The sequence below is a fragment of the Pinus tabuliformis genome, chromosome 3_1 (assembly GCF_031772625.1).
Source record: "Pinus tabuliformis cultivar Carrire ecotype Pingquan chromosome 3_1, CPIR1, whole genome shotgun sequence".
Taxonomy (NCBI): Eukaryota; Viridiplantae; Streptophyta; class Pinopsida; order Pinales; family Pinaceae; genus Pinus; species Pinus tabuliformis.
Window position 1 is genome coordinate 233,471,133 of NC_142301.1, and position 25,141 is coordinate 233,496,273.

Genomic DNA, 25,141 nt, shown 5'->3' on the forward strand with positions numbered 1-25,141 from the left:
CAAGGAACGATGATCTGGCAAGTACAGTCAAATTATACGCGTCTCGAGGAAAACTCCCAACACCTCTGCACGATGCCGCGTAAGCAAAGAGGATGAGTTGGCAAGTATGGTCTCAATTACACACGTCAATTATACGCGTCTCGAGGAAAACTCCCAACACCTCTGCACGATGCCGCGTAAGCAAAGAGGATGAGTTGGCAAGTATGGTCTCAATTACACACGTCTCCATAAGCTTTTGAGCTTCTTCGTATTCACCGACTTATAAAACCATATGACGCAAAAGCACAACGACCAAGCCTTGTCTGCCACGTGTGATGCGAACTTTGCCTTTGTGTTCACTCTACGGGGTTCGAACCATTTTTCTGAGATTTCTTCGAGAGGAAGACACATCAAGAAACTGCGAAGCGAGGGTTTGGGCGAGTTAACAGCCCATCTGAATATCAAACCCACACTTCTTTGTGATTTCCTGATAGCACTGCGCGTTGCCTTAACTGGGCGGCCATGAATGCCCTCGTAAAATAAATTTCATAGCGTTGTGAATTGCGATAATCGCTCCAGTTAATTTCTTGTGTTCACTAAGCATAATAAATATCGGGAATTAAACCGATCCGGACAGTTCAGTGCCTGCCCCCCTGCATCCTTCGTTGGGTTTCGTTTTTTTCAGGGCGCCATGTTTTTTAAGCCCTGGTGCGAGTTCTCTAATCCTTCTTCCTCTTCTTGTTTCCTTTTGGTGATCTTATGAAATGGTATATAGGGCACGGAAATTTGGATGGATTTAAGTAGTATTTTGTGCCGGAGATCCTTATTATGTACTTTTCTGAATGCAATTTTGTTTGGGGTGATGACGTAGGGCAAATGCAATAGGATTTGTTGTTGTGGTGTTATGGATTCTCGGGTATCATTAAATTCCATTTCCTCGAGCTGTATTTTCCTCTTTTTTGAAGAGAGAAAGTCTCCTAATACGGATTTGTCTCTTTGTTTTGGAAATTATACGTATGATATCTGTCTGCTGCAATAAATTTTCTATTGTGCAGCACTGTATTTCACTGATAGAATCTTGCAGGATTCTTGCCTTCAAAATCAACGGATATCTCAAATGTTAAGTGTATGCTATTGGTCACCAGTAATTTTGTGGGTGGAATTTTTGTCCATGGAAGGCATCTTAGGCCGAATTCAGGAGTTTTGTTTGAGGATAGGATGGGGAGTGCTTGTTGAGGCATCAATCCCAGGTCCTTGGTAACACTTTTTCCCGAACATTATATACACGTCTAAGAATGAGTGAATGATACCTAAGATTAAGCACTTAAACCTCATCAAAACGAACCACTCCCTTTTATTAATATACAACAATCGAATTAAGCATATTTGCGTAGGATTTGTCTCTGACATGTTCTGATTATGATTATATACAATATTGACGAAGTTAGTTTTTTAGAGAACAACGAAAGCTCCTCTCTTAGGCATGCCACAAAGCCCTTAATGAAAAGGGTACTAGTTGTAGAGCAATCCACCAGGCAGTGGGTAGGTCCCGGGTCTGATTCCTAGGCAATCCAAATAGGCGCAGTCACACGTCTTTACCTTTTTGGCCGGAATCTGGCATTAAAAGTTTTCATGAGATTATGAATTTTCATGATTAAAATGCATTTTTGAATCCATAAATGGATTCAGCAACCTGAAAAACCCCCGGGCTCTCAGATTGTGCAGATTACAGAGCCCAAACTTACCATTCCAAGGTATCCTGCCCAGATTTTGGGCAAAATTGACTGGAAAATATGCCCAGAGAAGCTCAGAAACGTTGATTAGTTGTACTCTCTCCAAATATAGAGGCAGTTCGAAGCTTTTGCACATGACATTATTTGCAGATTATTATCTTTTGAAAGCTTTAGCTGCTCACAAATATATAGGTTCTTAGCTTACTATGGTTCTTTGCATATTAATATTGTCGTGTTGATGGTGTCTTTCAACTAATGATTGATTTGTGGCTGTTTGTCATAAATCATGTTACAACGAAAGAGAGTAACTCAGGTTTTAACTTCTAGGGATAACAATGAAGCAGTTTAAGAAGCACTTCAGCTTGCCTTTTGTTGCTGCTGTGCTTCATGTAGCTCTGAGAACTATAGATCAATTATAGAAATTCGGGTATAACTTTGGCTACAGGCCTAGCTAGCTAGGAAGTTATCAACTAGCTCTGCTCCAGTACTTGTTGCCACCCAATCAAACTTGGACAACTCGGAGTTGAGAATGACTCAATATTCCCATGTGCAAGGCTTGGTAATAATTCAACTTTTTAGGAAGTTAGGGAACATGCACTGACAAAATTTAGGGAACTTAAATTTGGCAAACTTGGCAAACTTTATTGAGTAAATTCTGGCCAGGAATTTGGATAGTGCGTGGACTCTTATCAGTTCAGAGAGTGGAGACAACTTAGGAGTACCTGGAGATATATAAAGAGTCTTGATTCTATGTTCCCAATCCATTAGGCTATGTTCCTCTTTGCCCATACCCAGTCATATTATAGACAATCATTAGTACTTGCTTTCTGATAAATAAGGGTTAACTGTTCATGATATGGACTGAATAGGTGAATCCATCCAACCCTCAAGGTCATTTAGGGTTTACAGATATTCATGGCATAGGGTGCTGAACTTTTCTGCTGTTTTGACCCCAGTCATACTGTTGACACACGTATGCTATAATGCTTTACTTTGTTTCCATCCTGTGATACATTGTTTTAACCTCAATTACTGTTTTGATGGAAGTTGTGCAATAAGTCCCATTCCATTCACTTTAAACTACCACGAATCCTTACTACCATGAGCCTCCAAATGTATCTACCCCAATAGGTTAACCAGTCATGAACTACATTTACTACTCAAAGGATTGATATAATGGTTCTTAACCCTATACAACAAAACCATTGTTTACCTATGATATTATTGTAGGATTAGATCAATGAATCACAACATAAATTGTCAAGAGAGATGAAACCTTCCAAGGTGGAAACCTCAATGTTTTTAAAATATTTGGGAGTGCAAAAACATGAGGTCTGCACATTGAGGTATTTGATTGGTCCTGGTGCTTGATATTTAGGGTTAAGGTGGATCTAAAGGCTAGTTGCAATCACATGTAACGACTTCCTAATTATGTTTTCAATCAGATAATAAAATAATTGTGTTATACATGTCCAAAGGTTATGGATTACAATAGAACCTAAAAATTTATAAAACCAAAAATTACTGCCATTCAATTTAACTGAATATTATCCATGATTAGAATATAGTCCAACTAAAATAAATTGCATGGTCAAGAATGTGAATTGGAAGAAAGTAGTATATGATCAAGATACCTGGTAATCAATGGCAAGAATTGAACATATAATACATGGAAATTGATTGTAATCTTTCGTTTTCAATGTTTCAGTTTGCTGCATCTGCCCCCTTTAATATCATTTCATGTTGATCATATGAGAGTGGACGTTGAAATTAAAACTACTGAAAACTTTACTTTATCACAAGAAGATAATAGATCTATAGTGATGTCTTCAAAAAACCCTAATTCAATCATCCAGCCAACAAATTTATAACAATCCTTGATTTAGATCACAAGAAAGATGTTACATGCCATATCTTCGTCCAAGAATAATCAACTGCACAAATAGAGAAAAATATCATAGGTAGAGTGAATTGTATATGGGTGCCCATAGTAAAAAAAATTGTATGAATTGATTTGAACGAGATAATGCAAATGAGCAGTGTATCTTTACTTTTATACACATCCGTTAAGCTTAGGGCACTAGCCCCAATAGGGTGACTAGACTAACTTAGTGAAATATAGTGTGATGTCCTCAACAAATTGAGGACCAATGGACCTAGTAGCTTATTCTTCCCTGTAGCCTATAGTCCTTCAAAAAGGGGATGAAACCCAAAACACCCATTGTTGGGCAAGTTTTGGATAAGTGGGGCGAAAAAACCCAAATCTGGGCTTTGAGTAAGACACACAACCAATTAAGAAAATGAAATCCCTCAAGGAAGTCTATAAATAAAGGAGGCTTGGATTCATTTTGGAGCATCAATTGTGGATCATCTCATATGTTTCTTGAGCATTAGCTCTGAGGTCTTAAGACCTTTTTCTATTGTCAATTTCGGTGGTGAAAGATCCCACCCTAGTTGACACCAATTTGTTTTTCTTCAAACTGTTTCTGTCATAGGGATACCTTAGGAAGTGCAGCAAATTTTCTTGGTGAAGCGTTTAGACTTTATCTGGCAATTGGGACACTTTTTGAAGAATAGCGAAGTCTGTGTTGGCACTGTCTTTGTTTTTGGCGCATAAGCTCGCTTATCCTCTGTTCTGGACAGGGTTATATAAAGTATTTAACTGGACACAGTAAATGGAACCTAATCAGCTTAGTGCTCAGAGTTCTGAATTTGGGCGACAGTTTTGTAGTTATTTGAGGTCGAAAGGATGTGTGGAGAGTTTACACTCTGGAAGCTGGTGAAACATGAATTCTAAAGGTAGGCGCTATTTTGCAAATTCCGTCTGAAGCATAAAGGACGTAGTTTACCGGCACTGTCTTTGTTTTTGGCGCATAAGCTTGCTTATCCTCTGTTCTGGACAGGGTTATATAAAATATTTAACCGGACACAGTAAATGTAACCTAATCAGCTTAGTGCTCAGAGTTCTAAATTTGGGCGACAGAGTTTTGTAGTTATTTGAGGTCAAAAGGACGTGTGGAGAGTTCACCCTCTGGAAGCTGGTGAAACATGAATTCTAAAGGTAAGCACTATTTTGTGAATTCCGTCTGAAGCATAAATGACGTAGTTTACTGAACCCTAACTCCGCAATTGAATGGTCTAAAAACCCGTAATCTGGATTGATTATCGTTGAGCATACCTATGTTGTTGAAAGTACTGTTTGGTTTGATCTCGTGATTCTGGGCATCGAAAATCTGCCGAGACAATGAATTTCTGTTACGAATCATTTGTTTTGTGACTTGGGCATAGAGATACCTATTAAGGCAGTACCGAGCAACAACATCACCAGTGGGAAGTTTGATAAGAAAACTCCATTGAAAAGTACAAATTTTGCTGTAAAAATGTATACAGGCTCTTCATGATATATGAGCTACCTGTTTTTTACAGGAGCCAACAGATACCTGGTCTGCAGCACTAAAGCAATCGAGATTAGACGAGGAGCTTGTTCAAAGGAGAATCGAAATAGTCCTGAGGCCATCCATGGATAATTTTGATCCCTTAGATAAGTAGAACGAAGCTGTGGGAAAGCGCAAGTCTAAAATCAACTTTCAATTGCAGAACGTGAATAGTAGGCAAAATTAATTTATAGTCTTCATCTTTGTCGTTAAGCGCTGAATTCTTGAATAAGATTGGACTAGTTTCTCTCTGTTGGTATGCTGTCAATTTCATAGATTATCCAGAGTGGAATTGATCTTTCGACTGTAATGGATTGTTGAATTAATAAAGTAGGTTGTAATTACCAGCTCAAGTGTAGTTTGTATTGAATTTAGTTACTTTGATTAGGTTGTTGAATTATTGAAGCACACTGCAGTTGCATGCTTAGTTTGAGTTGGATTGTTGAATTTCATTATTACACTTTATTTATTTGAGTATGAGCAATATCTTGAAAATTTACTGAAGCCCTAGCAGCTTGAGAAAGCAAATCCAGAGTAAAATTTCACTGATATACTACAGTGGTATCAGAGCACAAGCATCCTGCCAGCTTGTGGTGAATGGTAGTTTATGCTTCCTGAAGACACCAACAACGTCACTGTAAGGAGGAGGAATAACCATCATTCTGCTATGGGGGACTGATTAGAACGTGACCCTATTACAGGGGCAGCAGTAGATGAATCAACAGTTGCACCAGCAAGGGCAACAAATGATTCAAGGGTAGCAGCAGATAGCTCAGGCCTTGACCCAAGGGCAACAACAAATTGCGGTGCTAATCGCTCACCTCACCAGGTAGCCGAATGTCGCTGCCACTAATAGGACAACTGAAGGAAGTGGGAATCATAATCCCGTCCCACCTATCAACCAAGCCAACAGCAAGGGGCATAGCCGACCACTTCTACCTCAATTTACAGACAATCAGGTGCCAGCAAGCCAGGAAGCAGTTGAGCCAAATCAACTCCTAAACACTTATGCTCAGGACTATGCACGATTGGAAGAAAATACTCAAGCAACTATGTCTTTCAATGAGTACAGTAACTTTCAGTACCGGAATAGACCCCGAGGACAACCTAATGGAGAATTAGCACGTAAGGTAAGTAAACTTCCTTTACCCTCATTTGATGGATCATCTAAATGTATAGCAAGGGCTTGGGTGCAAAAATTGGACACCTACTTTAGGCTCAATCCTATGGCTGAGGCAGACACAATTCAATTTGCCACATTACACTTAGAAGGGGAAGCACATGAGTGGTAGTATCATGGTCTAGTAACTTTGGGACATGCTAACATCACTTCTTATGAAGATTTTACACAAAGACTGATAGAAAGATTCGACCAAAAGAACCCAGAAATCCACTTCAGAGAACTAGCACTACTCAAGCAAACATGATCACATGAAGAGTTTATTGCAGAATTTGAATGCACCGCAGTTATGGTGACAAATATATTTGAAGAGCGATTAGTTATGCTTTTCATTGAAGCATTAGCTGAGCCCCTACAAGGATGGGTTAAAGCATTCAATCCCACCACTCTTCAAGAAGCCATCAAGAAGACTCGAGACTTGGGTAATGCAGCGGTTAAAGCTGAGGCTCTGTCCAAGAGTTTCATCCCTCCAAAAGATAAGGAGAAGAAGCCTTTCCAACGTGATGGGCCCAAAAGAGACGCACTAGATGAGGAAACTCGAAGTGAACTGAGGAGGAAAAAGCTATGTTTTACTTGTAGGGAACCATGGGAACCTGGTCATCGTTGTGTAAGAAAGGGAAAGATTCACTACATTGAAGTACTCTTTGACGACGAAGAAGAAGAAGAGGCCACTCAAAGTATCAATGAAGAGCCACCGCAAAAGGAAGCAAAGGATGAAGAAAAGCTTGACAGCTCCAAAGAAGGAACGCCACAAGAGGAATGCCTCAGCGGAGAAAATAAGACACAACCATAGGTCAAGATTATACCTTCAGGGTCAGGGGAGTCGTCAAGGGACAACACATCACAACACTAATTGATGTAGGAGCCACACACAACTTCATTGATGTAGCACTAGTAGCAAAAAGGGGACTTCCCATCGAAGAGCTTGAGGGCTTAGATGTGATAGTTGTAGAAAGGTACAACTTGGATTGCACACAAATGATCCCAAGTTTGAGTGTAACTCTTGGTAACTATACTTTTACCAGTGATTTCTATGTAATAGATCTTGCAGACCTCAACATGGTATTGGGAGTTCAATGGTTATATTCATTGGGCAAACACACAATGGATTACCAAGCGTTGGAAATGGAATTTAGAGCACCAAATGGCAATAAGGTCGTATTAAGAGGCATGTCAAATGGTGGGCCACAGGTCGTTTCAGCCAGAAGGATGGAAGCCCTTTTTAGGCACGGGGATATAGCATACACAACAGAATGTAAGGTTATGACCCAAAAGACTCTCGGCAATGATAAACCACAATACAGGGTTGATATTCAACAAGTACTAGACAAGCACGCTCCAGTGTTTGATGACATTCCTCCAGGATTGCCTCCTAAAAGAGGATTTGAGCATACTATTGAGCTGGAAGAAGGAGCTAAGCCTGTGATCACCACACCGTACCGACATCCGAAGAAGTTCAAAGACGAGATAGAAAAAACTATCCAAGAATTGTTAGCTATGGGACATATTCGACCCAACTCAAGCCCATTCACATCATCTATGGTTTTGGTGAAGAAGAAGGATGGCACATGGAGAATGTGCATTGACTATCAAGCACTTAATAAGAAGACCATCAAAAACAAGTACCCCATTCCTCGAATTGATGAATTACTGGATGAGCTACATGGAGCAACATATTTCTCAAAGATCGACCTACGGTCTGGGTACCACCAAATTCGAGTTCAGGAGGAAGACGTGCCCAAAACAACATTTCGTTGCCACTATGGACACTTTGAATTTCTGGTCATGCCATTTGGGCTAACCAATGCCCCCCGCCACTTTCCAATCATGCATGAATAGCATTTTCAACAGGTAGCTAAGAAAGTTTTTGTTGGTATTCTTTGATGACCTCCTCATCTACAGTAAGATGTGGGACGATCATTTGAGACACCTGGATCAGATTTTGAGCATCATGCAGGAACAGTCCCTTTATGCCAAAGCATCCTAATGTGAGTTTAGGTTGACAAAGATTCTTTATTTAGGGCATGTGATCGACGCACATGGGATACATGTCCACCAGGAGAAGATCCAGGCAATAGTGGATTGGCCTACACCTAAGACACTAACAAAGTTATGAGGGTTTCTTGGGCTCTGCAACTATTATCGGCTGTTCGTTACGGGGTTCTCCCAGCTAAGTGCACCCCTGACAGATTTGACAAAAAAGGGGGCATTCAGGTGGACAAAAGCAACTGACCAGACATTCAACAAGCTCAAATAAATAATGAGCTCGTGTCAAGTACTAGCTCTTCTTGACTTTTTGCCAACTGTTTGGATTAGAGTGCGATGCGTCCAGAGAAGGAATAGGAGCCGTCTTAATGCAGAAAGGTCATCTGACTGTGTTCGAAAGTCTGAAGTTAGAAGATACAAAAAGGATTTACTGTATATATGACAAAGAGATGTTGGCCATCATGCACGATTGACGAAGTTCAGACAATATCTGGTGGGTAATTGGTTCGTAGTTTGGACTGACCACAACAACCTGCGACATTTCTTGGGACAAAGGGACCTGGATGAACGACAATAGAAATGGGTAAGCAAAATTCAAGCTTATGACTTTGACATTGAATATGTGAAAAGGAAGAAAAACGTGATGGCCGATGCACTCTCCAGGAAACCCGCAGCGTGCACCCTCATGGAGCTCACAGAAGATTGAAAGGCATACCTCTTCACCGAATATGCTAAGAACTAGTTGCTTGCATGCTTTTCGACAAGATTATCTAGGATGACAGGTACAAAATAGTCGACGACGTCGTCTACTATAAAGACATGATCTATCTGGTCCCTAAATCTACACTTAAGGAAAAAATCATGAAGGTTACACATGATATTCCCTCAGTCGGACACCCGGTTTTCTTCAAGACATACTGACAGGTCCGAGAGCGATTCTAGTGGAAGGGACTCAAGGAAGATGTGATGAAGTACGTTAGGGAATGTATGTCATGTTAGCAAAATAAGGTTGAGCATACGCCTCCTGTAGGTCTTCTCCAACCTTTGCCCATTTCAGGACAGAAATGGGAAAGCATATCGATGGATTTTATCACAGGATTACCCAAAGCACAGGGGAAGGATTGCATATACACAATGGTGGACATATTAACTAAATTCACACATTTATTTGCTACCTCAACATATTATTGGGTCAAACAAGTGGCAAAACTCTACTTTAAAGAAGTCATGGGTTGTTGAAGAACATCGTCAACGATTGTGACAGTAGATTTATTCGCTGACGTGACAGTAGATTTATGGGCGCATTTTGGCAGGAGCTTTTTCGACGAGTTGGAACTGAATTGACCCCTAGCACTAGCTATCACCCGCAAACTGACAGCGAAACGAAAATTGTGAATAAATGGATTGAAGGGTATTTGCACAACTATGTGACAGGTCAGCGGAAGGCATGGATCAAGTGGTTGTACCTTGGGGAGCATTGCTACAACACCACCTACCACCTATCCATTGGAATGACACCCTTCAAGGTTGTGTATGGGTATGATGCACCCTCCTTCATCGACAGAATCTTCGGAGACAGCAAGGCACCTCTTGCCAAGGATTGGATACAGGAGAGTCAGGACATTATTAGGGTACTTAAGGAGAATATTTAGGTTGCTTAGAGTAGGCTGAAGATGTATGCAGACCATCACTGGACGGAGTGCAGTTTTGAGGTAGGGGATCTTGTCTTTCATGCGATTATAGACCTATCAATAGTCTACACTCAAGAAGAGCGGGGTAGAGAAGATGAAGCCAAGGTTTTATGGACCTTAGAAAATTCTCTGAAGATTGGGTGAAGTGGCATGAGTTGGAGCTACTGAGTGATAGCAGAATCCACAATGTAATTCATGTATCATGCCTCAAGAAGGCTGTAGGCTAGCAGGTCACCACTTCTGCTAAGCTGCATTGTTAGATGAAGAGGGACAATTGAAATCAATTCTAGAAACAATCATTGCCGTTCGAGAAAAGAAGTTAAGGGGGAGAGTAATTCCAGAGTATCTCATCAGATGGAAGAATTTACCGGAGGAGGATGCAACATGGGAAGGGGAACGAATTTTGCAGCACCTGAATTTGCAATTGCTTGAGGGAAAGCAATTTCGAGCAGGGGGGCTGTGATGTCCTCAACGAATTGAGGACCAATGGACTTAGTAGCCTATTCGTCCCTGTAGGCTATAGTCCTTCAAAAAGGGGATGAAACCCAAAACACTCATTGTTGGGCAAGTTTTGGATAAGTTGGGTGAAAAAACCCAAATTTGGGGCTGTGAGTAAGGCACACTCAACCAATTAAGAAAATGAAACCCCTTAAGGAAGTTTATAAATAAAGGAGGTTTTGATTCATGTTGTAGCATCTATTGTGGATTATCTCATTTGTTTTTTGAGCATTAGCTCTTGAGGTCTTAGGACCCTTTTCTCTTGCCAATTTCGGTGGTGAAAGATCCCAGCCTAGTTGACACCAATTTGTTTTTTCTTCAAACTGTTTTTGGCATAGGGATAACTTAGGAAGTGCAACAATTTTTCTTGGTGATGCGTTTAGACTTTATCTGTCAATTGGGACATTTTTTGAAGAATAACGAAGTCTGTGTTGGCATTGTCTTTATTTTTGGTGCATAAGCTCACTTATCCTTTGTTCCAGATAGGGTTATAAAGTATTTAACCAGACAGTAAATGTAACCTAATCAACTTAGTTCTTAGAGTTTTGAATTTGGGCGACTAAGATTTGTAGTCATCTGAGGTCAAAAGGACGTGTGGAGAGTTGACCCTCTAGAAGCTGGCGAAACACAAATTCTAAAGATAGGCATTATTTTGCGAATTTCATCTGAAGCATAAACGATGTAGTTTATCGAACCCTAACTCAATTGAACGGTCTAAAAACCCGCAATCTGGATTGACTATCGTTGAGCATGCCTGTGTCATTGAAAGTACTATTTGGTTTGATCTCATGATTCTGGTCACCGAATATGTATTGAGACAATGAATTTCTGTTACGAATCATTTGTTCTGTGACTCAGGCATAGAGACGTCTCTTGGGAGCCGCAAAGGTACCTATAAGGGTAGTACCGAGCAACAACATCACCTGTGCGAAGTTTAATAAACAAACTCCATTGAAAAGTACGAATTCCGCTGTAAATGTATACGGGCTCTTCATGATATATGAGCTATTGCTTGTTTTCTATAAGAGCCAAACCATACATAGTCTCCAACACTAAAGCAATCGAGATTAGATGAGGAGCTTGTTCGAAGGAGAATCGAAATAGTCTTGAGAGCATCGGTGGATAATTTTGACCCCTTAGATAAGTAGAACGAAGTTGTGGGAAAGCCCAAGTCTAAAATCTACTTTCAATTGCAGAACAGGTAGAATGTGAATAGTAGGCAGAATTAATTTCTAGTCTTTGTCTCTGTCGTTAAGCGTTGAATTCTGGAATAACATCGAACTAGTTTCTCTCTGTTGGTACGTTGTCAATTTCATAGATTATCATAGTGTTGGAGTGGAATTGATCTTTCGGTTGTAACAGATTGTTGAACTAATAAGGTAGGTTGTAATTACAAGCTCAAGTGTAGTTTGTATTGAATTTAGTTACTTTGATTAGGTTGTTGAACTATTGAAGCACACTGCAGTGGCATTCTCAATTTGAGTTGGATTGTTGAATTTCAACATTGCACTTTATTTATTTGAGTATGAGCAATATCTCGAAAATTTACTGAAGCCCTAGCAACTTGAGATAGCAAATCTAGGGTAAAAATTTCATTGATATACTACATATAGAAAGTACAATAAATGGGTTAGTTAGGTACCCATTTATACGCTTCATAAAGCTATAACCAAAACAATGGATTGGCATGTGGCTTCTTGTGAAGAGTAGCAACATTCTCCCAACACTCCTCCCTAATATGAATAGGGGGCTTGGAGAGAAGATACTATAATACTCTATGTTTTACCCCTTAACAATAACTTGCTTATATAGACATATTTTTGTAGATTGGTGAAGGTGGGCTTCAAAAGAGATTTAGTGAAGATATTGGTAAGTTGATTTGCGGAAGAAAGATAAAATAGTAGAAGTTGTTCTTGAGCACGGAGATGACGAATGTAATGCATTCAATCCTTAATGTGTTTGGATTTATGATGATTCACTAGATTACAAATGAACTTAATGTTACTTTGATTTTCACAAAATAAGGTGGAAGAAGGTTGAATATTCTCAGCGCATCTCATGCTAGGGACCACCTTGCTTGGATATAGATGATACTTGATTAGCTGAGTTTTTCTCAATGGTCTCATTCCACCTTGTTGATCAAGTATCATCCATATCTAGTCTTAGTCAACAACGTCCTTCCACCTTATTGATCAAATATCATCTATATTGAGGTGAGACCTAGTTGATCAAGTATCATCCATAAAGAGGCAAGATGCCTCTTGATACAAGCTGCAATATTATATTTGGCATCAATGGAGGAAAGACCCTTAACTTCTTGTCTCTTGGAATACCAACAAATTGGTCCAAAATGAGAACAAGTAATTGAAGATAGAGCGTTGCTTAGTCAGGAATTGAATGTCAACACCAATTAAGGAGAGAATGCCCATGTATGTATGGGTGCCCTTAAGATAATGTAAGATATGTTTAGCAATTTGCAATGAACTCTCATAGGCGTCATGCATGTTGCAAGAACACATACCGGCTGTAAAGGAGATATCTGACTAAGAAGGTGTAAGATAAAGGAGGTTGCTGACCAAAAATCAAGAAAATGATGCATCAAATATTGGTCAGAAACTTAGCTTGAAATTTTATCAACAATAGGAGTATGCACTAACTTGCAATCTTCCATCCCAAAGTGCTACAAGAAATTTAGGTTGTATTGAGTTCGAGAAAGGGAAATCCCAATGGAGGTTTGAGAAGCTTAAAGTTCTAGAAAAGAACAAAACAACCCTAAATGAATTATCTCAAAATAGTCCTTAAGCTATTGCTTTATGTCATTGATTATGGATGTGGAAAGACTAGTCAAAAGGAGATCATGCACGAAAATCATCCCATAGATGCCACAATGATGAGGGTTTTAACATCTTGATGGAGATAACATAGGTCATGCTCAAACTTATAGTGAGTGAAACCACAACTAATAAAGAAATTGTGGATCTTCTCATACCAAATTCCAGGAGCTTGCTTAAGATCATAAAGATATTCCTTAAGCTTACAAACTAATATAGAACATAACCATGTTGTACAAACCTTGGTGGTTGTTGGTATAAAGTTCTTGGAGGTCTCATTGGAGAATTCTCTTGGAATCCATTTGATGAACTTCCTAATTCAATGAAGCAATGATGGAGAAAATCATTTTCGTTGAGTCCATATGAGCACTAGAGCAAACACCTTTGCAATTGTCAATGTCTTTTTTTGGGAGAAACCTTCATCACAAGGTGAGTGTTATGCTTCTTAAATTTCCATCTACATCATACTTGGTTTTATGATTTGCAACTAGCTAGATTCATACCTTTAGGTAAGGGGACCTAGGTGCTAATTGATTTTTTGTTAGGGAACCACATTTGACAATGCTAGCATCTATCCATTTCGGAGGGTCTTTTGCTCAAGTGTAAGTGGTAGGATTTGCATCAACCTTGGAGAACTGTTCGTGAAACAAGGAGCTTTTGTTGTTGTGCCAATTCTCCTTCAATGATAGAATAGTGGAATAACATCTTGAAGAGTAGACATAGCTTGCTTAGGCATTGGTAGTGACCTAGCCGAAGGAAGGGTGAAAGTGGAATTTGTAGTGACATTGTTATGGGGTTGCTTAACTGAAAAGAGAGTGGATGGAGCGTTTGGAGTTGAAGAGACTTGAGTGCAAGTGGTACTAGACAAGTTATTGACACAAACCTTATCATGGGTAGTTCATTGAGTCATTATGGAGGTTCGGTCTTCATAAATATGAAAGAAATGTACTCTTGATTCTTGTATATTGTAAAGAGAAAAAGAAAATTAATTATTGCCATTTTTGAGCATGGGTTTCATGCTCTAAGTCAATTTATTTATGGTTCAAGCACCCATTGAGTGCTTCTAGGGTTTGTCATAGAGTCAAGAAGTCAATTGAGTCATTGTCATATATGAAAGACCCCATTGGGCATCTTGTAACAAGTCAAGAAAATTATTGTAAGTCAAGAAGTGTCAAAAGACTCCCTTTAAGACAAGTCGGCCTAAGCAAAAGACAAGTCAGCTTAAGCAGAGGACAAGTTGGCATAAGTAAAAGACAAGTCAGCCTAAGCAGAGTACAAGTCGATGTTAATTTTGGTATGTTCTATGCTTAAGAGCAATTTACTTCAAATTTTCTTATTAGCCCAATATCAATTTCCAAAATAGCAATCACATCAACATGATAGTAAAATGCAAATAGAACATAAATATAACTAGTAGAAGACAAGACAAGACAAGAGGACACAAGATGTGGCACCAGCCAGGGAAAAACCCCAATGTGGGGAAACCCTTGATCAAATCTTCTTATATTCTTGAATAATTCAGCATAGAGATAGAGATAGTACAATTATACAAATCTGTAATTTTATGACAACTGCAACAAAACCCTAACCAACAAAATCAAGGTTGGTCAAGCAGGTCAGAAATGACCTCAAGTCAACCTCAGTCAACTCAGCCTCCAACAACAAGAATAGGCAGTCCAAAACAGTTTGAAATACCCAGTCAAACTGCAGTCAACACTAGGACAGATCTGCGGTCAACCTTTGATAGGCAATGCTGGTCAAAGGTGGTCAAAACAGGTCAACAGAAATGCGGCCTGCCTAGGAGAGGCTGCCCAACCCAATCCGCAGTCAAAGAAGTCTCCTCATTGGTCAACGCTGTTCACTCTGTCCACCTGCACCTCGGTCAACCCAAGTCAACGTTGACCTAACTAGATCTGTGTCCTCCTTTCAACCACACGTGTGAGAGATCTCCTCCTCTAATGCGTAGGAGAGAGAGAAGAATGAGTGATGAGATGAGTGAGTTTATGCCACAAGGTTTCCTCCTTTTATATGCCACGTTGAGTTTAAGCTGGGGGTGTAAAACACTGTTTTGCTTACCGGCCGACTTTGAGAAATTGTCAAGAATACAAATAAATTCATATCTCCATGAATACATGTCGGAATTGGATGATTGTTCGATCAATCCTACACCTCTCGGAGAGAGGAATCCAAGAAAAATATCAGTTGCCATAAATGAGGTGACCCATATGGAGTTTGGCCCTAGTTGCCAATTTTAACACTCCCTCTCAACTTGGGAGAACTCCATTTGGTAATCCATTTGTCTGTCGGTACTATCTCTGCCATCAATGCACTGCTCTGATCTGCTGAACTATGAAGAAGAAGAAGTGATCGAGAATGTAGCATACCATTCTCTACTGACCTGAAGTCAGTCCCAGATAGAGAGTGTCTCATAGCACTCTCACTGACCCAAAGTTAGTCCCAATGAAGAGAGTGTGTCATACCACTCTTATTGATCCGAAATCAATTCCAAATAAATAGAGTGTCTCATACCACTCTTACTAACCCGAAGTCAGCTCCAATTGATCCGAGATCAATATGATCCTAGCATAGGAAGTACGGTAGTTACACGATGCATCCATCGTACTACTATGGTCCCTATCCTCATTTCCCTACTCATTGGCCAGATGAGAGGTATTTCCCATGAGTTCCAGACTGCATGAGTAGAATGTTTCAGTAGGAGAAGGATGAACCACTCATCCTGCTTACATGTCGCCACGAGGTATCATAGGGGAAGGCTGAACCACTCACCCTGTACACAACAAACCATTAGGGGAACGCTGAATCACTCACCCTATGGTTGCTCATCACTCCATGAAGTACCCCAAGCCCCTCGGAGCTCCCAGAGCTCAATGTACATATCATACAAGACCCTTATAAGAGGGTCTCTCCACGACTCCTAGTCGTTATCGGAAAGTCAAGAATTTGACCTTTCCTAGGGGATTTGTCAGAATGTTGACGACCTGCTCATCAGTCCCAATATGATGGAGCCTTATTGCTCCTCGTTGTACCATATCCCTGATAAAGTGGTACCTAATATCGATGTGCTTGGAGCGATCATGAAATATAGGATTCTCTGATAAACGAATCCCACTTTGGTTGTTGAAGAGGATCACGGTAGTATCCAACATATGTCCAAACAACTCACTAAAGAGCTTCTTCAACCAGACAGCTTCACAGGAGGCCATACTCGCAGTAATGTATTTGGCCTCAGCGGTGCTCAAAGCCACTGATTTCTGCTTCCTGCTCATCCAGGATATCGAAGCAGAACCCAAAGAGAAACAACACCCAAAATTGCTCTTGCGATCCACCACACTGCCTGCCAAATCAACATCAAAATAACCATGCAGCCTCACCTCTCCGACAGTGTATCTTAGTCCATGAGTGATTGTGCTCCGAAGATTCTTGGCACCAATCCAATGTGAGTGATGAGGCTTAACCATATATTGGCTCAATGTGTTGACTGCAAAACATATATCCGGACAGGAGTTCACCAAGAACATCAATGCTCTTATGAGTTGACGATACTCAAAAGCATTTCCCAATATAGGTCTGACAACACTATTGCATAATTTCTTGAAGTTAAGCTCCATTGGGGTAGTCACGGACTTGCAGTCCACTATCCCAAATCTTTCCAATATCTTCACCATGTATTTTCCTTGAGATAGGAAAATTTCTCCCCGCTTTTGCCAGACCTCCAACCCTAGGAAGTAGTGCATCAATCCTAGGTCCTTCATCTCAAATTCGGAAGCCAACTCCCTCTTACATTTGTGAATGAGAGGGTTTGCACTAGTCAGAAAGCGGTCATCAACATACAACACCAGTATGAGAGGTTTATCATCTTCAACCTTAAAGTAAAGGTTCGGATTGGCTTCACTCCTAGTGAATTCCAGCTTCATCAAATAGCTATCGATCCTCTCTTACCAAGCTCTGGGTGCTTGCTTCAACTGATAGAGAGCTTTCTTCAACCTGCATACATGGTATTCCCGATTATGAATCTCAAACCCCTTGGGTTGTTCCACATAGACTTCCTCTTTAATTGAACCATGCAAGAAAGCGGTCTTGACATCCATCTGATGTAGGTTCCATCCTTTCGAAGCAGCAAGGGCTATGATCGAGCGGATGGTGGTGTATTAGGCAACTGGTGCAAATATCTTATCGTTATCCACACCTTCCTTTTGAGAGAAGCCTTGAGCAACAAAGCGAGCCTTGTACTTTTCAGTGCTCCCATCAACTCCATGCTTGATTTTGTAAAGCCATTTTTGAGGTGACAACTGATTTGTCCTGGGGTCTAGGGACCACATCCCAGACATCATGCTTCATGATGGACCTGTATTCTTCATTCATAACATCCTTCCATACTTGATGCATCACGGCTTCTTCAAACGATGTAGGCTCGTTTTGAATGATAGTGCTCATAATGGTCAAGTATCCCTGATACCTGGCCGACTTCTTGCTTTCATGGAAAGTCCCTCTTGGTGCAATGTCTCTCGGCATCTTCAAGAGCTCCCCTAAGCCATGGGCCTCTTCCTAGAGGAGGAGGGTTCTTGAGGAGGAGGACCAATAGGATCCATAGGTTCTTCAACATCTGGCATCATATCATCTTTCTTTTCATCTGGCTTCCGGGAGTCAGCTTCTTTGTCCTTCCTAGTAATAGGAAGATTGTCAACCTTGCTAAGAGCCATATCTTCGTCAAAGGTGACATCATGACTTATCTCAACTTCCCCTTGACCAGCCAAATAAATTCTATAACCCTTATAATTTTCGCTATAGCCCACAAAGATTCTTTCCAGATGCACCCAATTTGCTTCTTTTCTCTTTCGGCACATGAAAGTATACGAGACTTCCTAAAATTCTAAAATGAGAGATATTGGGTTTCTTCCTAGTGAACATTTCTTCGAGAGTCTTTGAGTCCAATGCTTGATGAGGGCATCGGTTTTGAACATATACAACGGTATTCGCAGCTTCGACCCATAGAAACTTTGGAAGCCTTTGATCATGGAGCATGGCACGAACAACTTCCACAATCGTACGATTCTTCCTTTTAGCCACACCATTCTGCTTAGGAGTGTATGGTGTTGTGGTCTTCCTCTTAATGCCAACATCTTTGCAAAAGTAATGGAACTCACTGGATTCATACTCGGTCCCACTATCAGTCCTTAATATCTTGATTCTCTTCTCGTTTGATTTTCGATCAAGACTTTGAAGTGACGGAACCAGGTGAACACTTCATCTTTCATTTTCAAGAAGTAGATCCAAGTCTTGCGAGAATAATCACCTGTAAAAGTGAGATAATATAGATATCCTCCCAAAGAGTTTACGAGCATCATACCAGATATTTCGGAGTGGATAAACTGCAATATATTTGTAGACTTGCTATTACTTGAGGGAATGGTCCCCTTTTAAGCTTTCCTTCGACACATCCCGGACATACACCTTCATGCTTTATTTTAAACTCGGGCATCCCTGTCACCATCTATCTCACATCGGGTAGAGCCTTATGATGAAGGTGGGCAAACCTCCAGTGCCATAGTTCAGATTGTAGAGATGTGTCGCAAGACATGACCCCCAATGGACTTCCTCCAACTTGATATAAAGAGTCAACCTGAAACCCAAGAGTAAAAGCATCTTGAAAATTCTTTTTCCAAACACGTACCTTTCCATCGATGAATGCCACCTTGTAGCCTTTGTCTTCCATTGCCAAAATGGACACTAGGTTCTTCTTGAGATTAGGTACATATAAGTCTTCTTGTAAGTGGATAGTGTTACCCTGATTCAATTGAAGGATAACATTCCCTACACCCTTTACAGGATAGGTGGCATTGTTTAATCTCTAAGTTTGTCTCCTTCTCTATCAACTAGAGGTAACCAGTGAAGTGCCTTGAGGCACCACTATCAATAGGTCAATTTCCCAATGAGTCCGGAGGAGAGGTAGTGGAGAGGGCCGATATAAGATAATACTCATCTTGCTTATTGTTAACAAAATTTGATTCATCCCTGGAGTTCCTTGCTTTCTTGGAGGGTTGACAATTTCCCTGATTTTCCACATTCCTCTTTCCTTTGCCATTGAACCTGACATTCCTTTGATTGTTGGAGTTGCCCTTGGAGTGATTGTGATCGTCATCATGTGATGTGTCCTTTGTATTTGGATACTCCCTCGCATAGTGGCCAAATTTATCGCAAACAAAGCATCTTCCTTTCCTTCCACCCTTAGATCCGGGCTTTCCTTTGAAATGGCTTTTAGACCCAAAATTATTTCTCCTTTTGGCATGAGAGGAGAAAGCAGTAGGGTTGCCTTTATTTGAACGCATTTCTTGCTCCACCATCCTTGTCTCTTATTGAATGCATCTCGACATCAATTCTTCAAACCTTGGAATTTGATCATTATTGAGAAGAGTGGTTCTAAATATATACCATTCGGATGGGAGCCCTCCAAGGGTAGTGATATTTAGTTCCCTGTCAGGAATGACTTCTCCAATCGATAGAAGATCATTCTTGATCTTAGTGATCCTTAAGAAGTAGGATTGAATATCCTTGTCCTTGCCCTTCTTAATATTCTTCAACTTATTTTTGAGGAACAAAACTTGATTTGCATCACTAACTTTAAACAAGCTTACCAATTTGTCGTAGATCTCCTTGGAGGTGTTCGACTTGGAAATGTAGGCCACCAGATGCTTGTTAATTGAATCTTGGATAATCTTCGTCGCTTTGACTTCACCCTTAGTGTAATTGTTCTTTGTAGCAGCTGGTGCATTTGATGGAGGCTCCAGAATTTTACCCCTCACATAGTCCAACACTTCTTGCTCTTCTAATGTCAGATCAAGAGACATCTTCTATTCATGATAGTTAGACTTCTCACGGAGCTTATCTTGGGTCGGGAAGTGGGATGAGGAACCCATTGAGCCTTTTGTCCTTTCCTTTTGTCTTCGGTGATTGCTTTTTCACTCTTGCTTGGGCTTTGTCTTCACCTCACCTCTGATACCATGTTAATTTTGGTATGTTCTATGCTTAAGAGCAATTTACTTCAAATTTTCTTATTAGCTCAATGTCAATTTCCAGAATAGCAATCACATTAACATGATAGTAAAATGCAGATAGAACATAAATATAACCAGTAGAAGACAAGCCAAGACAAGAGGTCACAAGATGTGGCACCAGTCAGGGAAAAACCCTAATGCGGGGAAACCCTTGATCAAATCTTCTTATATTCTTCAATAATTCAACAGAGAGATAGAGATAGTACAATTATACAAATCTGTAATTTTATGACAGCTGCAACAAAACCCTAACCAACAAAGTCAAGGCTGGTCAAACAGGTCAGAAATGACCTCAAGTCAACCTCAGTCAACTCGTCCTCCAACAACAAGAATAGGTAGCCCAAAACAGTTTGAAATGCCCAGTCAAACTGCAGTCAACGTTGGGATAGATTTGCGGTCAACCTTTGACAGTCAACGCTGGGATAGATCTGTGGTCAACCTTTGACAGTCAATGTTGGTCAAAGTGTGGTCAAAGCAAGTTAATGGAAATGCGGCCTGCCTAGGAGAGGCTGCCGAACCGAATCTGCACTCAAAGAAGTCTTCTCGCTAGTCAACGCTGTTCAATTTGCCCACCTATACCTCGGTCAACCCAAGTCAATGTTGCACTAACTAGATCTGCATCCTCCTTTCTGCCACACATGTGAGAGATCTGCTCCTCTAATGCGTAGGAGAGAGAGAAGAATGAGTGATGAGATGAGTGAGTTTATGCCACAAGGTCTCCTCCTTTTATGACATGTTGAGAATAAGCTGGGGGTGTAAAACATTGTTTTGCTTGCTGGCCGACCTTGACAAATTGTCAAGAATACAAATAAGTTCATATCTCCATGAATACATGTCGGAAACGGATGATCGTTAGATTAATCCTACACCTCTCGGAGAGAGAAATCTAAGAAAAATATCAGCTGCCATAAATGAGGTGACCCATATGGAGTTTGGCCCTAGTTGCCAATTTTAACAGTCGACCTAAGCAGGGATAAGTCAACCTCATAAGGGCTGTTTGAATGGTATATAAAAGAGTGCCATCGACCTCATTTAAAGGAGAGACACACACTCAAGTTCGATCTCAAGGACAAAAAGAAAATAAGCCTAAGACCTAGCGAAGAAGAGGAAAACTAAAAGTTGATGAAAAGCAGAGTTTTGATGATTGATTTGGGTTACCATCTCTCACATGTGCGATGAAAACTAGGGCACATTTTGCTGCTACATAAAAAAAATTATAGTCACCTTAAGGAGTCGAATGTTGGGGTCATAAGGATCAAATTTGCAGGTCGAGTCATCAAGGAAGGATAAGTATCCCAAACAAAGGAGAATGAAGGTTGATTTCACCGTTTTTTCCCACACTTGTGAAGCTAGGGTTTTTGTAGTTTGGTCGAAAGTTTCAATCAAAACTGTTGGTTTGAAATTTTGTCGAAGGATAAGTTGCAATTGCTATGTGGCAAGTTTGATTTGGGTTGACTTTGTGAAAAGCAAGTTCATCAAAGAGAAGTTTGACTTGGTCTTGGAGGGGTCTTTGAAAAGGGTCTTGATTCTTAAGTCTTGGAATTCATCTTTTGGAGGTTCTATAAGAAGAGAAGAATTCTTATGGGTTTTCCTCTCAAGAGGAGAGGTTTTGGCCCTGGCTAGTAACCTATATTTTGTGTCCTCTTGATCTTCATTGTTTGGTAGCTGTTTGATGAAAGCAAAACTATAATAATCAAGTAAAGAAGAAGCTAACTACCAAGTACATCAAGTTAAGTAAAAGAACATCACAAGCAGTGATCAAAGCAAGAGAAATCACCCTAATCTAGCTACCGTAGATTTCTCAACAAGAAGAAGCATTCAAAATAGGAGAGTCATCTTCAAGGCACAAAAGGGAGAGATCCAATGAGAAAATTGGAGGTAAACATTTTGCAATAAGTTGGGATAGGATCTTGGTGAACCATGGGAAAAAGCCCTATTAAAGACAACATCCCTGTGTTTAGTCATCTTGTTGGAAGGAACATATAGGTGATATGCCTTGGTGTTTCACTATAGCCAACGAGAGTGTATTGTTGACTTGGAGGTTACAACTTGTTTTTCTCTTCCTTGGGAATGTGGGCCCATGTGTGTGATCTAGATATATCGAATTGAAAAATTGAAGGTTTGTAGTCATATCATTTTTTGAAAGGAGTTATATGACGAATATCTCAATGAGACAATCAATTGATGATATGAGTTGCACAAAAGATTGCTTCACCCCTAGAATTTAATCTCTATTTGTTGAGAATGCGTCATATATTAAGCAATTTCCACAATAGCTAGACTCCTTTAATGCACTACACTTTGTTGAGGCATCTAGAAACATCTAGAACTAGCAAGGGTGAGTCATCACTCATAATAGTCACAACAACTTCTCCATTATATTTCTATTGATAGTTGGAGAGCAAGTCTTGGTGTCTTGTTATATGCATGATGGCTTTGGATTCGACAATTGATTCTTGTGGAGAAGTGGACTAGTATGCACTATGATGGTCCTTTAGACTTTGTTGTCTTTATGGATTGAGATGAGAAAGCTTGATATTGGTGCTACGCTAAAAAATGTGTTTTTTGATTGAAAAGTAAAAGGGAGCGTGCTTCCCTAGAATAAGGCACAAGTTTACAAAAAACTCCTTTAATATGATGGAAAGACCCCCAAAACCCACCCAAGAAGGGAGGGAGGGCATTGATGAGAGAAAGGCTAAATATCCTTGAAACCTATTTGCTCTCCATCAAAGGAGCACATGCTAGAACTAGAGGCCTAGACTTGAAATTGCCCTAAAACAATGTTGAATATACTTTTTTAGATTGGAAAACATTGGATAGAGAGAAGAGTCCACACTAGCTTTGTTCCCATCTTGAAATCATAAGAAGATAATTGATTCATGATGATCTCTTCAAAAAACCCTAATCTAATCATCCAACCAACTTATTTATAATAACCCTTAATATAGCTCACAAGGAAGATGTTCACATTGTTGGAAAATGCAATGTGGCAACAATTAATTCCAATTTTACTTAACCTTAATACTTGTTTATGAACTTTATTATTCTTGTGTTTCTTTATTAGATCTTCTTCATCAAACATATATCAAGGGCAAAATAATAATGACAATGGACACAGAAGTTAGGCTCCAAGCGAGGGCAAAACCCCCCAAGGGGAAAATCCGAAAACTCTTCTCTTCTCTTCTCATAGAATCTGCGTCAAATGAGACAACAAAGACCCAAACCCTAGACCAAGCCCCCTTCGAAGTTCCAAGTCAACCCTTCATTTTATCATAGCTCAATCTTGCATCAACCAACTTCTAGCTGCAACTTCGACCTTGTGGTTTTGTCCAACAACTTTGTGCCACGACTTCCACTTGTAACTTCGACCTTACAGGTGCTGTAGAAACCCTAATCCAACAACGAAAAAGTTCTTCAAGGGACCTTCCTTTGAGCAAGACTATATCTTCCAAGGTCAATGAAGTCAAAGCAAGATACACACTTTTCAAAAACTCCTTCCTATAACTTGATCTTCCTGCAATTCATACCTATAGTTTCAACCTCTTTTGTAACTGCAAAAGCCCTAGTTCTTTGCACGTGTGAGAGAGATAGAGCCCAAAGACATGTTTTTCCTTGACTTCTTGCCTTCCTTTTGCCTTCTTGATATTCGCTCCTCCTTCCTTGCCTCTTCTAGCCTTAGATCGAACTTGTTGGTAAGTGAGTGCCAAATGAGGTCGAATTTGCTCCTTTATATAGCCTTCCCAAACAGTGGAATTCCCTCCTTTAGGCTAACTTGAAGTTTCCAGGGCCGACATGTACTCTGGAGGTTTCCAGGACTATCTAGCCTCAAAATAACTTCTTTTACAAGATATATTTTTCTCGGAAGGGTCTTATAAACATGATGTTGCTCTCTTGACTCATGACAATATATCCTATGACCTAACAAACCCTAGAAGCATGAAGACCATGCTTTTACCTAGAAGACCATCAATAAAGAGCATGAAACCCATGCTTTAAAGCTTATAATAATAACTTTTTCTTTTCTTCTTTTGTTTGTTACATAAGAGACATTTTGAAATGAGTACAACAATAATTATGATGATCGAAACTAGTTGCTGCCGAGAACTATCAAAACAGTCGGAACAACAATCTTGTTTTCTCATGGTAGCCTTCTATCGTCATGATGATGTTTTCCACATGATCATGATTTTGTAACATCTATCAGAAGGAATGTGTTGTTGAGAAATCAATTCTAATTGAATTAGGGTTAGATTTCTCTTTCTTGATAATTACTTGTGAATTATGTTGGCTTCTTTTACTTCTTTGTTATATTATCTTTCATCAAGAAATTACCAAATTATTTGTGCATGAAGATCACAGAAACAAAAGACACAAGATGTTGGCACTCTGCGAGGGAAAAACCCCTATCTAGGCGAAAACCCAGTCAACAATTCTTCCTTCAATAGTTTCTCGAGATAATCCAAGACACTTGACCTAGACAAAGACTTCCTCCACACCAAGTCATCCCTCAATCCTTCTTGCAGATGATAACTCTTCAATAGCAACTTCAACCCAACAACTTCAGGATATCGAACTATGAGAGAGAGAGTGAATTTTTCCAAATGAATTCGAATTGCCTTTTATATATAGTCTTCCAGTGAGGTCGAATTACCCTTCTTGTGGTCGACTTGGTGTGGAGGAGACTAAATTCATTTTTGACTCGACAATAATTATTTTTACATAATTCGAAAGCCCAA

At 40.0% G+C, this 25,141-nt stretch overlaps 1 protein-coding gene across 1 annotated transcript in view; it reads left to right on the forward strand.

Annotated features, from left to right (window-relative positions):
- The first annotated feature begins 305 nt into the window (after positions 1 to 305).
- The window catches only part of LOC149186658 (vacuolar protein-sorting-associated protein 37 homolog 1-like), a 47,590-nt gene continuing 22,754 nt past the window's right edge, over positions 306 to 25,141 (forward strand). The window contains exon 1 of the mRNA XM_089411085.1: positions 306 to 687. Within this exon, the coding sequence (XP_089267211.1) occupies positions 671 to 687 (17 nt within the window). The 5' untranslated portion in view covers positions 306 to 670. The remainder of the gene's footprint in view (positions 688 to 25,141) is intronic.